Genomic DNA, 13,819 nt, shown 5'->3' with positions numbered 1-13,819 from the left:
GGCAAAGCAGAGTTACCTTTTTCTAAGGCTTCATTCCTCACTTTATTTGATCGTTACTTGTAACAGACGCTGACATCCTTTACTTCTTATGACAAATTGTAACTTCTTTGGTCCATCACTCTAAGAAGAAGTGGATCTTGTCTTCCCTGGCATGTGGTAGGCATTTGATAATATTTATCCAGTGCGTATTTTTCCCCTCCTCTCTACCATACTCTAGAGAATATGAACTGGAGGCAGCCAGTGGGTAGATTTTCGTAGATCTTCCTGTGGTCAGGGATGGGAATCACGACCCTCATGCAGGTGCCTTGGCAGAAACAGCTTTTTGTCTGGGTTTTTAAATATATATATATATATATTTAATCTTTGAATGGCTATAGCCCCGAGATGTTTAGTCTGTCTGCATAGTGCATGCTCCCTCCCTCGCCTTTCTATGGCATTATAGCTGGCCACATCACATACTTCTGCTACTTCCATGGTCACTGAAGGCAGGAGCTTATGAACCCTGGTATAGATTCTTCAGTTGTGTCACTTGGTACTCTTTTGTTTATTGGCTTAACGTTAACTTAGTTCTAAATTTTAAAAAGTCTTTTAAAATGGAAGTGATCCTTTATAGTTTATTGGCACCAATCATCATTCCTTGGTATTTAGTTGGGTTACCTCCCACTAATCTTCCAACTGTGCTTTAGAAATTCAAGTCTGAGGGGCGCCCGGGTGGCTCAGTCAGTTAAGCGTCCGACTCTTGATTTCAGCTCAGGTCATGATCTCAGGATTGTGAGATTGAGCCCTGCATTGGGGTCTGCTCTGGGTGTGGAGCCTCTAAGATTCTCCCTCTCCCTGTTCCTCCCCCCCAGCTCATGTGAGTGCACTCTCTTACTGTCTCTCTCAAAAAATAAATAAATAAAAATAAAAATCTGAGATCCGAAAAATAGTAAAAGAGCTCTGTCCATGTGCAGGGTAGGAGTATTTGGAAGTGTATACTTTGGTTAAGTACCCCAAAACTTAATGACTTAGACCAACAGTCCTTTTTACTTGCTCACTGTTGTGTGGGTCAGCTAGGACTCAGCTGGGAGGTTCTGTTGAGGGTCTTGTGTGGGGTCTCATGCACTTGCAATCAGATGGCAACTGGGCCTGGAAGATGCAAGATTGCTCCCCTCACTTGTCTCTGTCTCTGTGGGGATCACTAGCTGTGACCTCCGCGTGGCTAGTATAGGCCTCTGTGTACGCAGGTGGAGCCCAGGAGGTAGCATCCCAAGAGCACGGGCATCACACTCGCTGGTGTCTCACTGTGGGCGGGGCCTGCGCTGGGCTGAGTGCCAGGAGACATGGCTCATCGGGAGTCCCAAAGTGCTAGGCTTTCCCCGTCCTGACAGCTACTTTCTGGAGTGGTGGAACCAGGCAGGACACCAGGCACCCGAGATGGTGTGAGATGCCTTACTGGAAATTGCAGACTATAAGTCAGCAGATTGGTGATTGAATCCTCCCGTCCCTTTCTTCCGTCCAGCTGCCGTGGTGCTGAAGGTCGGGACCGCTGTGAAGAAGAGACCTTCAGGGGACAAAGTGATGTCTTCGGTTCTAAACACATAGCAGAGATGAAAAAGCTCAGCAGACGGGTTGGAAGGGAGAGTGGAGGGACTCCCCAGGAAGTAGAACAGGAGCACTGCAGAAGCAGTGGGCAGGAGAGAAGTTGGGGGGCTGGTGCAGGAAGTGCGGTAGCCACCCGCAGGAGATGCATCATCCCTGGTGTCACCATTTCCCGGCTGTGGAAAGCCAGGAGTGATCTGCGAATGATTTAGGTGGGGTCGCGTGGTGAGCCCTGGCATGACGTTCAAACCCAGGTCTTTTTGACTCCCCTGTTGCTCCCTGTGAATGGAACACCCAAGTGTCCTGTTGGTTAGTGACCACAGGGTTGGGGTGGGGGTACCCGTCCAGCAGCTAGGGAATGTCCAGTTCACATGATCTCTCCATAGAAGATGAACCTTTGAGGTGGATGGAATAGCGACAGAAACCTTTGAATGTGGAGAGAAGAGAGGATGGGGGACTGAGTGCGATGGTCTTTGTTTCCCTCGTGATGAGAAGGATGGGTACTGTGGAGAGGCTGGAGAAGGACTGAACACACGGTGGAAAGGGAGCACGTGACAGAATTCTCCAGGAGCAGTGAGATAGTAGCTGCCGCATCCGACGGAGGCTCGGGCTCCATGGGCGCGTCTGTGTCTTCGGCACCACTCGCAGCCTCAGGCAGGGGAGTGTGGCCGTGCCGGGGCCTCGGAGTCCAGGCAGAATCCGGGGGACTTGGGCTGATCGGGGTCAGGTTAATTACCTTTCTTACTCCTCCAGCTTCCCACTCAAAGCAGAGCAAAATTTAAAGGCATTTTAGAATCAGTGAATCCATTAATGAGATTCTGGAGAATGGAAAACATACACAAAATCTAGAAATGGCACCCGCGTTTAGGTGACTGATGTGACAGGCACTCTGATGGCGCCTCACGCGTACGTCATCCTAGTTTGCCCTCGCGAAGCTTGAGGGGAAAGTGTAGTGTTGTCAGCGTCACAGGTAAAAGTTCACGCACCTGCTGCTCAGTGCATAAGTGCAGGGTGGGAATTCAGACCCAGCCTGGTGGGACCTCAGGGCCCAGTACATTCCACTTGGCCATTCCCCCTGACCAGCAGGCGTCTTTACAGTGTCAGCTCCAGGACAGGACCCTGTCTCTCCGGGGGTCACGCCTGGCCCAGGGGTGCTCATGACCGTTTGTTGACCGAGGGAGTGCTAAACCAGTGGATGCTCATGCATTCGGAAACTGGCCAGTCCCCATGTGTGCTTCCCCAGTTTCTGGATTTGGAGGACAGTTGCTTGAATTTTAGCGTGCTCTTACTGTTCTGGGGGGTGAGGGGCATTTTTACACGTTCATTTGATGCTGGGCCGTGACTGTAGGTGATACCGTTCGATAAAACAATTCATGAGTTCAGTGAGTGGTAGCAGTATTTTCACCTATAGCATGTTCTCCCTTACAGTTGTCACTGTTACTTTATACCTTTTTTTTTTTTTTTAAAGATTTTATGTATTTATAAGAGAGAGAGGAGCAGAGGGAGAGGGAGAGGGACAAGCGGACGTGGGGCTTGATCTCACGACTCTGAGATCTCGACCCGAGTTGAAACCAAGAGTCAGATGCTTAACCAACTGAGCCACCCAGACGCCTCTAATTTACTTTATTTCTTAAGATACGGTAGGCTCCCAGTATTCTTGAGTGCCCTCGGGGTATGATATACTATGGAAATACTAAAATACCTAATAGTTTATATCATAATTGGGAAAGCAAATGGAATTTCTCATTAACAGCACCAAATTAACATTGTAGAATGCCTGCTGGGAGATGAGCGGTACAGTGCTGCTTTGGGTGCCCTGTTTTGTGTCTCAGTTTACAATTACAACCCCGCCGTCTAATGATTATGTGTAATGTAAGTAGGATGCTGCAGGAGTCAGGGAAGGAAAACAGAAGCCTGGTGGGGAGAGCTTAGCTTGCCTTTATATACAGAGTTAAGGGGTAAGCTCCCTGTTTTGTTGCCATTTATATATGAGAGCAAATATATATATACTTCTAAGCTGCATTACTGCACAAAACAACGCAACTTGACGGATACGTGGACGTAATTTCCGAGACAAAGCATGAAACATCTCGTCCCTTGGTTCTCATGCTCGTTCCGTGTAGATTGAAATGGCCGGCCGCTGTAGGGTCCCGAACGGACTTGAACAGGCGATCCCTAGAGGCTCGGTCTTCGGCCCTGGCACTAGGTTTAGAAACACAGTGACTTGGGCTTGCTGTACAGAGCAGCGTGCAGCAGGCGGCGTGTCAGCTGACACTGGTGTTAGGTTCGTGGTCTGGAGGAAATGCAATGAAACAGCCACACCGAGCACGCCTAGAACGTTATGGTAAGTGGAGGCTTTCTGATGGCATTGTGGCGGTCGAGCAGGATCTGTGACTAACATTTGCTGCGGGGTTTCTGAGTGGTTTTAAGGGAAGGACGGCTCTTTTGTGGCCCATTTCGCTGTCGCCCTCTGGCCTGTCTCCCCACTAAATGCTGTGATCTGCCGTGGACAGAGTGAAACTGTCCCTCTCTACAGTTAACCATTTTCTCTGTGCTCTGTTTCTTGCTGTTCAAACTGGAGCTGTGCGGTTTCTTGTTAGGATATCTATAATACTTGTGCTGAGTCATTTTGAGTTCAGTGAATGGGGAAAAGTTCTATTTTTAGCCCCTCAAGGCCCCAAGAGGGCAGCGGGTTGAGCAGAGTCATGCGCACCTGTCCGGGTCGGGCCACCTAAGAGAGACTCACTTCCAATTTAAACAGGACTTTTGACCACTGAATAAAGGTCCTCAGAAATACATTTGTTCTCCTCGTACCCTGTGAAGGGTTTTTCTTTCTTCCTTGAGGAAGAGAAAACTGTTAAAGTTGGAAAGTCTGCGTAGTGAAAGATGATTTGTTTTGTGCCTGTTTGCAGCATTCGTCTTTCTTTAACCTTTGGCTCTTCTGGTTAGCCTCTCCATTTCAGGCTTCTGTGTGCACTGTCCTTAGCTGCCCCCCCCACCCCCAGTGGAGCCTAATGCCCTGCTTGTGACCGTTCAGAGAAAACCGAGCTTCCGCGCTTGCTCGGGGCCGTGGGGGCTGTGCACTGCGCTCTCTGTTGCCGTCATCAGTGTTCACTTCACAAAAGAAAACATTGGCCTTCTTTTTCTCTAGACTGTGAGCTCCTAGAGGAGCTGCATGAGGTTTGTGTGATTCCCCCCGTCGCCCCCGCCATCTATTGAGTCTGATACAAGACCTTGGTCACGTAGATATGGAATATTGTTTTGGATGGTGACTGACTTGTAGCCGTATGATGGGCACATCGGTGTGTCGGCCGCACCGCAAGCAGATGCTACCCCCTGGGAGGACAGGCCGTCCTGGGAGGCACATTAATGTTCTCACATTTTATCAGTAAGTGCCACTGACTGTACTGGATTCCTAAAATACGTGTGCTAGGTCTGATTGGCAAACCCGGAGTGTTTCAGCTCTCGTGTGGTTTAAATATTGCTAACGTATTTCATTTGGAACAGGGAGGATTGGTAAAACCTTTATATTAAAGTAAGAGTGTACAAAGGCCTGGTAGTAAACTAACGGGTGTTCTTGTTCTCACACAGAGCTCTGGCATCGAGACCTTAGTGGAGGAGCTCTGCTCCAGACTCAAAGACCTTCAGAATAAGCAAGGTGAGTGCACAGCCTCCAGAACCCGTCCGCACACAGTGGGCTTCGGGCACCAAGGGATTTGACTCAGGAGATGCTAGAATCGGCCAGAGACAGACAACAAGAAACAAGTCTCTGTGTCCATTGTGTCGCCATGCCAGCATCATGCTGCGCCTTCAGCTGCAGTGGCTTCTTGGTCACCCTCAGCAGTCACTCGTAGATAATCCCTGCTCTCAGAGGAGCAACTTAATATACAGGTGCCCTCACTGGGGGTGGCGGGAGGTGGCGGGTATGTTTTGTTTCCTCTTCACATAGAAGTACAGGGATCAGGAGCAATATTTTCGCTTTCCCATCCTTCCCGCCCCGCCCCCCCCAATTGGTATCTGCCTGTTGACATCATGGCCTCCAAAGGTTTCAGTTCTTGTTTCAGGCCCGAAAGGAACTTCTGCCTTGGCTGTCAGTTTTTTTTGGAAAGGCAGTCTTGGGACTCGTTAAAGTCATTTTGACTCATGAAGCCTCACAGCTTCTTGTGGCAACTTTTCTGCAAACTCTTGGTGAAAGCTACGTGTTAAAGTCAAGGGACTTGGTTTCCTTGTCCTCTCCATGGCCGTTTTCGCTGCCCGCCAAGCCTTGAGCCTTCCTGAAGAGTTTGTAACTGAAGGCAGTCTTGGGAGCTAAGCTGAGAGTTCAGCCCCTTGCTTCTGTTTTAGTTGACACACGGCCCTTGCTCACCTAGACGTTGTAACAGAGCTGATTGTAATGGGTTTTCTTTCTTTCGTTCTTTCTTTTTTTAAAAGATTTTATTTGACAGGGAGAGAGACAGCGAGAGAGGGAACACAAGCAGGGGGAGTGGGAGAGGGAGAAGCAGGCTTCCTGCGGAGCAGGAAGCCCGATGCGGGGCTCGATCCCAGGACCCTGGGATCATGACCTGAGCCGAAGTCAGACGCTTAACGACTGAGCCACCCAGGCGCCCCTATAATGGGTTTTCTTTACAGATTAGTATCAGTCAGAATTAGTCAGTACAGAGTCTATGGGTGCAGAATTTTGTGAGGATCTCAACAGATGTTCTCTCCTTCTGGTGAAGTTAATAGAGGATTTCAGTCTTTTAATCAGGTGCCTCTAGAGCACTCGATCAGTGATGAGGCGAACGGTTCTCCCCTCCCAGCCCACCGTTAGTGTGGTTAAGCTAGAGAATTCCCTCTGGGGCTATGAAAAAAAGAGATTTTTATTAAAAAGACAGATGGGTCTAGAGTTCTTTTTAAGCCATAAAGCCTATATAAGTTTTGATTAAAGTTACTTGAGAAACTTTAAAAAAACAGGAGCATTTATTAACTAGATATAAGACCTATCTTTCTGAATTTTTGTTTCGTAACAGAAGAGAAGATTCACAAAAAGTTAGAGGGGTCTCCCTCTCCAGAGGCAGAATTATCCCCTACAGCAAAGGATCAAGTGGAAATGTATGTAAGATTGTATTCAGTAATAAAGTGTGCATTTGTTAAAATCAGACTAATAACTGCTATGTGGTTTACAGTTTTTGTTCATTGTCTTGTATTTAATTTCATATTTTATAATTCAGGAAACACTCGTTGAGCACTTACTATGTGCTTGACACAGAATTCAGACGTGAATAAGATGGTCCTATCCTTACCCTACATACTGAATCAGTATTTGTGAAATGAATGAATGGAGCAAGCAAGGTTATTATTTACAGTCCATTCGCATGCTGTCTCACCAGTCCTTGGAGACAGCTGTGAGAAAGTGTGCTCATCCTTGTTTCACATACAAGGAGACCAAGTTTTCTCCTGCTGATTACAAAGAAATGTGGGCAAGTCATTGACCTTGTCACGCTTGTTTCCTGAAGATGCTCTTTGCTCTTTCTTTGTAAATGGTTAGTAAAATCAGCTACACTATAAGCAGAACTTCCTTATTATACATTTTATTTGAATCTTTTGAACTTCTCGAACTTAAGGTGAAAATAGCTTGTATTGGCTGGTGTGGACCTGTGCCGTCCAGTGTGGTCTCCGTGAGCCACGTGTGGCTATTTAGCACTTGAATATGTGGCTTCTTCAAATTGGGATGTGCTGTAAATGTAAAATTCTCACCAGATTTGGAAGACTTTGTATAAAAAAGAATGTAAAATACTGCATTAATATTTTTAAGTATCAATTACATGGTGAAATGATAATGTTATGGATGTGTTTGGTTAAGTAAAAGTACATTATTAAATTCAGTCTCACCTTCTTACACTTTTAATGTGACTCCTAGGACATTAACAATTACATTTGAGGCTCACCATGTATTTCTGTAGATAGTTCTGGTAGAGTCTGAAAAGGAGAATCAAGTATAGGCCCTTTGAAAACATGGCCTTTTTTTTATCACTTCGTGTGTGACCTTGACTGTTGCCTCCAGAACGACAGTCCCCTCAGTAGGCGACCAGACTCCCAGATTCTTGCTCTGGCAGTCTGTCTTGCTCTGAAATCTGTGATGGCCACCAGCTTCTTGGCAGATTGGAAACAACTTTTTCTTGTTTTCCAGCCCTGTAAAGGCAGCCTCACCAGCTTTTCCTGTCCTGCATTTCCTGTAGTCGCTGGTCTCCCCGGGTCTTGTGTCCGCACACAGGCACCCGTGCCTCACAAGTTGTCCCTAAACTCTGTTTCCGGAGCGTCCAGGCTCTGCTGTGGTCCACTTGTTCTCATGGTTCTCGGCTGCACCAGCATCCTCTCTCTGACCCCTCTAGCGCCCTGCGTAATCCTCCTGTTTCCGAGTGCCTGCGGATGCCCGGCATTTCTCCTGAGAACACGTGGTGAGGACAACCACGTCATGTCCCGGCTCCACTTGCACATTAATTCCTTTACTCCTCCCAGCTCTGTGAGGCGGCTAATCATATTTCCTGCGTCTCGCAGGCCGTGAAGAGGTCCTGTCACGGGCCTGAGGTCCCACAGCTGGTCAGGGCAGAGTCAGGGCTCACAGTCGGGGAGTGCAGCTTCAGAGCTCATGCTCTCCGGCTTTCAGCTCCCTCTGTTTCCCCTGCTCCCAACAGCCTCGGGAGGTAAGTCCTGTCCTCACCAGTTTGCAGCTGAGAGTGTGGACCAAGACATCAGATAATGAGCTGAAAGTCACATGCATAGTAAGTGATGGGAGCTGAGATCCAAATGCAGATATTTCTTCTCGAGATGTTCTTAATTAAAATGACAACTTGAAAGATAAAAGCTGTCCTCTGCCCTGTTTTCTAAATATTTCTAAATCAGTGCTGACCTCAGTGCTGAACATAAAGGTGCTCGATACGTGGGACTAAACGTAAAGCATATTTCACTGTATTGTTCTTTTTTTTTTTTTCTTTTTTAAGTTTTAGTTTGTGGATGACGTAAATGTTGACCGTTAAAGGGAAATACCCGTCACTCCACCTGGGAGGGACTGTTGTTTTGCTGTATCTCGTACATCTGAGTGCCTGCTTTTGAACTCTGTCCTCTGTTTTTCAGGTACTATGAAGCATTTCCACCACTGTCTGAGAAACCAGTTTGCCTGCAAGAAATCATGACTGTGTGGAACAAGTCTAAAGTCTGTTCTTACTCTAGCTCTTCTTCATCATCCACAGCCCCACCAGCTAGCACAGACACATCCTCCCCCAAGGACTGCAACAGCGAAGGCGAAGTCATCAAGGAAAGAAGCAACGAAGCACCCACCTCTGTACCCGCGAAAACCCAGAGCAAAAGTCAAAGCGAGAAGGAGAACAAATTCAGTAATGGCACAATGGAAGAAAAGCCTGCTTTGTACAAAAAGCAGATCCGACATAAACCTGAAGGAAAGATTCGCCCTCGCTCATGGTCTTCCGGCTCGAGTGAAGCAGGCTCAAGTTCAAGTGGTCATCACGGAGAATTAAAAGCATCCGTGAAGTGTGTGAAAGTCAGACACAAGACACGAGAGATTCGGAACAAGAAGGGGCGGAACGGGCCCAGCAGGCTCTCGCTGAAGCCGGGCGACAGGGCTGAGCGGGGCGTGCCTGCGGCGGGGAGTGGCGGGGGCTCCTTCAAGCCGCTGTGCCGGCGTGGGAAGAGGCCCCTGAAGGACCTGGGGAGAAGGGACACCGGGAGCGCCGAGGGGAGAGACCTGTCCCTGGAGAGCAGAAACGACAGAGAATATAAAGAGGAACCACTGTGGTACACTGAACCGATTGCTGAGTATTTTGTTCCTTTGAGCAGAAAGAGTAAACTAGAGACCACGTACCGAAAGCGACAGGACACGAGCGATGTGACGTCAGAGGCAGTGGGAGAGCTGTCAGAGTCCGTGCGTGGCCTTTGTCTCGGCAACAGTAATGTTCATAAAACATACCTCGCAGCAGGTACTTTCATTGATGGTCATTTTGTCGAAATGCCTGCCGTTATCAATGAGGATATTGACCTCACTGGGACCTCATTCTGTTCTCTCCCAGAGGACGACAAGTATCTGGATGATATTCATCTATCAGAATTAACGCACTTCTATGAAGTGGATATTGACCAATCCATGTTGGATCCTGGTGCCTCAGAAACAATGCAAGGAGAAAGTCGGATTTTGAATATGATTCGACAAAAAAGCAAAGAGAAAACAGATTTTGAGGCAGAATGTTGCATAGTGTTAGATGGAATGGAGTTGCAAGGGGAACGTGCAATATGGACAGATTCCACCTCTGTGGGTGCCGAGGGCTTCTTCCTGCAAGACTTGGGCAATCTGGCTCAGTTTTGGGAGTGCTGTTCATCCAGCTCGGGCGACGCCGATGGAGAGAGTTTTGGGGGAGATTCTCCAATTCGACTCTCTCCGATCTTGGACGGCACAGCGCTCAATCCGCATTTGCTTGCTGGCAATCAGGAGCTCTTTTCAGATATTAATGAAGGATCTGGCATAAACTCGTGTTTTTCAGTGTTTGAAGTGCAATGCAGTAATTCTGTTCTACCATTTTCGTTTGAAACTCTCAACTTGGGAAATGAAAATACAGATTCTAGTGCTAATATGCTTGGGAAAACCCAGTCTAGATTGCTAATATGGACCAAAAATAGTGCCTTTGAAGAAAATGAACACTGTTCTAATCTTTCAACCAGAACTTGTAGCCCATGGTCCCATTCAGAAGAAACACGTTCAGACAACGAGACGTTAAATATTCAGTTTGAAGAGTCCACGCAGTTTAATGCAGACGATATTAATTATGTAGTTCCTAGAGTCTCGTCAAATTACGTAGATGAAGAACTTCTAGATTTTTTGCAAGATGAAACTTGCCAGCAAAACAGTAGAACATTAGGAGAAATTCCTACCTTAGTTTTCAAAAAAAAGTCAAAACTAGAATCTGTCTGTGGCATTCAGCTCGAACAAAAGCCAGAACACAAAACCTTGGAAACTGCTCGAGGGTGTGGCGAAAGCGGTCCACGTGGAGGCGGCTACAGCTCAGGGGTTATTAAGGACATTTGGACAAAGACAGCAGACGTGGAGAGAATCGACGAGGAGCTGTTCCCGGCGGACGCCAGTGACTGCTGCCGCTGCCTGGAGGCGGAGGCCGAGGGCCTGCGGGCGCCCCACAAGGCCGTGCAGCGGTCCGAGTACCGCCTGTGGGAGGGGCACAAGGAGAGCGTGGAGAAGAGAGCTTGCGTCTCCGGGGCGCTCTCGAAGGTGGACGGCGGCGACTATACCACACCCTCGAAACCTTGGGGTGTGGCCCAGGACAAAGAGAACACGTTCATCCTCGGAGGAGTGTACGGAGAGCTCAAAACCTTCAGTAGCGATGGGGAGTGGGCCGTCGTGCCGCCCAGCCACAGCAAGGGAAGTCTCCTGCAGTGTGCGGCTTCTGACGTCGTGACCATAGCTGGTACGGACGTCTTCATGACCCCAGGCAACAGCTTCGCTCCCGGTCACCGGCAGTTATGGAAGCCCTTCGTGTCCTTCGAACAGAACGATCAGCCGAGGAGTGGGGAGAATGGATTAAATAAGGGATTTTCTTTTATCTTCCATGAAGACTTCCTGGGAGCTTGTGGTAACTTTCAGGTTGAAGATCCTGGGCTTGAATATTCCTTCTCTTCCTTTGACTTAAGTAATCCGTTCTCACAAGTTCTTCACGTAGAGTGTTCGTTTGAACCCGAAGGGATTGCCTCTTTCAGCCCTAGTTTTAAACCGAAATCAATCCTCTGCTCTGATTCAGACAGCGAAGTTTTTCACCCCAGGATCTGTGGCGTCGACAGAACACAATACCGGGCTATTCGCATCTCTCCTAGGACTCACTTCCGCCCAATTTCTGCGTCCGAGCTGTCACCAGGAGGAGGAAGTGAGTCGGAATTTGAATCTGAGAAAGATGAAGCAAATATTCCCATTCCTTCTCAAGCTGATGCATTTGAAGACCCACAGGCCGATCTCCAGCCACTGGAAGAAGATGCCGAGAAAGAAGGCCATTACTATGGAAAATCGGAGCTTGAGTCTGGAAAATTCCTTCCCAGGTTAAAAAAATCTGGCATGGAAAAGAGTGCTCAGACATCACTGGATTCTCAGGAGGAATCAGCTGGGATTCTGCCAGTGGGGAAGCAGAATCAGTGTTTGGAATGTAGCATGAATGAATCTCTGGAAATTGCTTTAGAAAGCTCAGAAGCAAATTGTAAAATAATGGCACAATGTGAGGAAGAAATTAATAATTTTTGCAGTTGCAAAGCAGGTTGTCAGTTCCCTGCTTATGAAGATAATCCAGTTTCTTCGGGACAGCTGGAAGAGGTAGGTGGTTGTCTGTGTGTGTTAGTGCTTGATAGAAGTTGTTGATTGGACTTGATGCAAGAGCAGCCGAATCAGGCAATGAAAGGATAGGGTCAAATTAGTTGGGAAATTAGCTTCAGTGTCTGAAAACTTACATGGTTATGATTTTACATAAGGACTTAAAACGGGTTTGATATTTATAAATTGGAAGTAGACCGTGGACCTCTTCTGCAGAGAAGAGACATTTTTATATCATAAGGTAGAAGATTTTGTCTTAATACGCACGTACTGTGCTGCAAACCAAATACACTGGCATTCCAGCCTTCGAAGCTGATGGATCACAAAGTGGCTGTTTACTCCTCGGAAGGCCTCGCGTGCTCTTCGGAAGCAGAAGCAGAGGGTCTCTTAAAGTAGCAAGCCCATCTCATGGTCTCCGAAACGCTGATCAGTTTAGAACTTGGGTTTTTCATGTAAAATAAATTACATCCTGTATAGAGTTTTCTAAAGCAGATGGTGGTACTTGTGTAAAAACCCACAATCCCAGTGCAACAAAAGAGCTGCTACAGAACCTACGTGGATGGACCTCACTTTATACCAAGTGCATATTCCTAAAGCTATGTGACTCACACAGTAAAACGAAGCTAATAGTGGTAGTTTTGTGAATGGGAGTCATTGTACCCTTTGACTATTTCTAAGAAGTGGTTTGAGGTTAAATTGAGTGTGCAAGAAATATCACTGAAGGTAATAACCTGTTCCACAAAAAAGCACAGCAATCTGCCCATTTCTCAGCCGTTACTTGATCAGCGGTGCCTGACCTGTGTCCAGGAGCAGCTTAGTAAAAAGGCAGTTGGGGGTGCTTGGAAGTCATGGCGCCTGTGGCTGGAGAGCCGCTGAATGTCTCCCACCCCCCCACCCCCTGGCCCGGTGCACGTTCCCCCCACCTCTGCTACCGCTAGATCCTACCCAGGTAGCAAGGCTATCTTCAGGCCCCCCCTTCTGATACTCGTCCTAATTCCTTCTCTCTCCCTTCTCTCCCACCACCACCTACATCAGAACGAAAGCCTCCCTCCTCTCTTCATGCACGATGCCTCTTTTTCTGTTGCAGTTTCCACGTTTCATGAGTCATTATGTACTTTTCTCTCGTTAGATTATCCGCTCCTAATGGCAATGGACTGTGCCTTCCTCGCTTGTGGGGCCAGTGCCTGGGGGGACCTGAGTGCGTGTGGCGGGAAGAAGCCCCACAGGCGACTCGAGGGTCGCTGCTCTGAGTAGCCTGCCCGGAGACCCTTAGGGGGCATGCATTGGGTCTCACCGAAACACTGAAACCGAGCTGCCAAGAATGAGAACCGATAATGTTGTTAGCCTTTACCTGTTTGTTTATTGCCCCACTTTTTATCCTTGAATATTCCTTTATGTACTTTGTATTTCACCTGGTTCCAGATTGGGAAGAAAGAAAAAGAGGGAAGAAGCGAGATTCTACCACAGATCATACCACTGCCATATTCCTTCGCTTTCTAGTATGTTGATGGATTTATGTGTTATCAGAATTCTGGGTTGTCTTGGAAGGTCTCAGTCGCTAGGAAAGTCCTGAGGGACATTGTGGGGTTGTCTGCTAGGGTCGGCATAGCCGCTCCTATCAGCTCCGGCCTCTGGGCGCCGGTGCTATGGTGCAGAGTCAGGGTGGAGCTCACGTCCTGGATGGATCTGACGTACGGAAAGGTTGAGGGAGTGACCTGAAGGGACAGTGTGGGGGCCAGGCTGGGACTGGAGTATATGCCTTTCCACTCTCACACTGCCTGGGCAGTCTAGGGGAGCCCCTGCAAGGGTCTTCTTCCCCCTTTTCCTGAGAGAGGGCAGTCTGGGAGCCCTGTTGTAAAGGTCGCTGTTGAAAGGCCACCTGGT

General features: G+C 48.0%; 1 protein-coding gene across 6 annotated transcripts in view; it reads left to right on the top strand.

The window, feature by feature from the left end:
* The window catches only part of KIAA0232 (KIAA0232 ortholog), an 87,621-nt gene that overhangs the window by 60,870 nt on the left and 12,932 nt on the right, over positions 1-13,819 (top strand). For all 6 annotated transcript variants that reach the window (XM_035726095.1, XM_027598434.2, XM_027598431.2 and 3 more), the window contains 3 exons: positions 5,173-5,239; positions 6,591-6,672; positions 8,695-11,938. In XM_035726095.1, coding sequence (XP_035581988.1) covers positions 5,173-5,239; positions 6,591-6,672; positions 8,695-11,938 — 3,393 coding nt within the window. The remainder of the gene's footprint in view (positions 1-5,172; positions 5,240-6,590; positions 6,673-8,694; positions 11,939-13,819) is intronic.

This window comes from Zalophus californianus, chromosome 2 (assembly GCF_009762305.2).
Source record: "Zalophus californianus isolate mZalCal1 chromosome 2, mZalCal1.pri.v2, whole genome shotgun sequence".
Lineage (NCBI taxonomy): Eukaryota > Metazoa > Chordata > Mammalia > Carnivora > Otariidae > Zalophus > Zalophus californianus.
The sequence above is the reverse complement of the archived record's forward strand: the minus strand, read 5'-3'. Positions and strand labels throughout refer to the sequence as shown.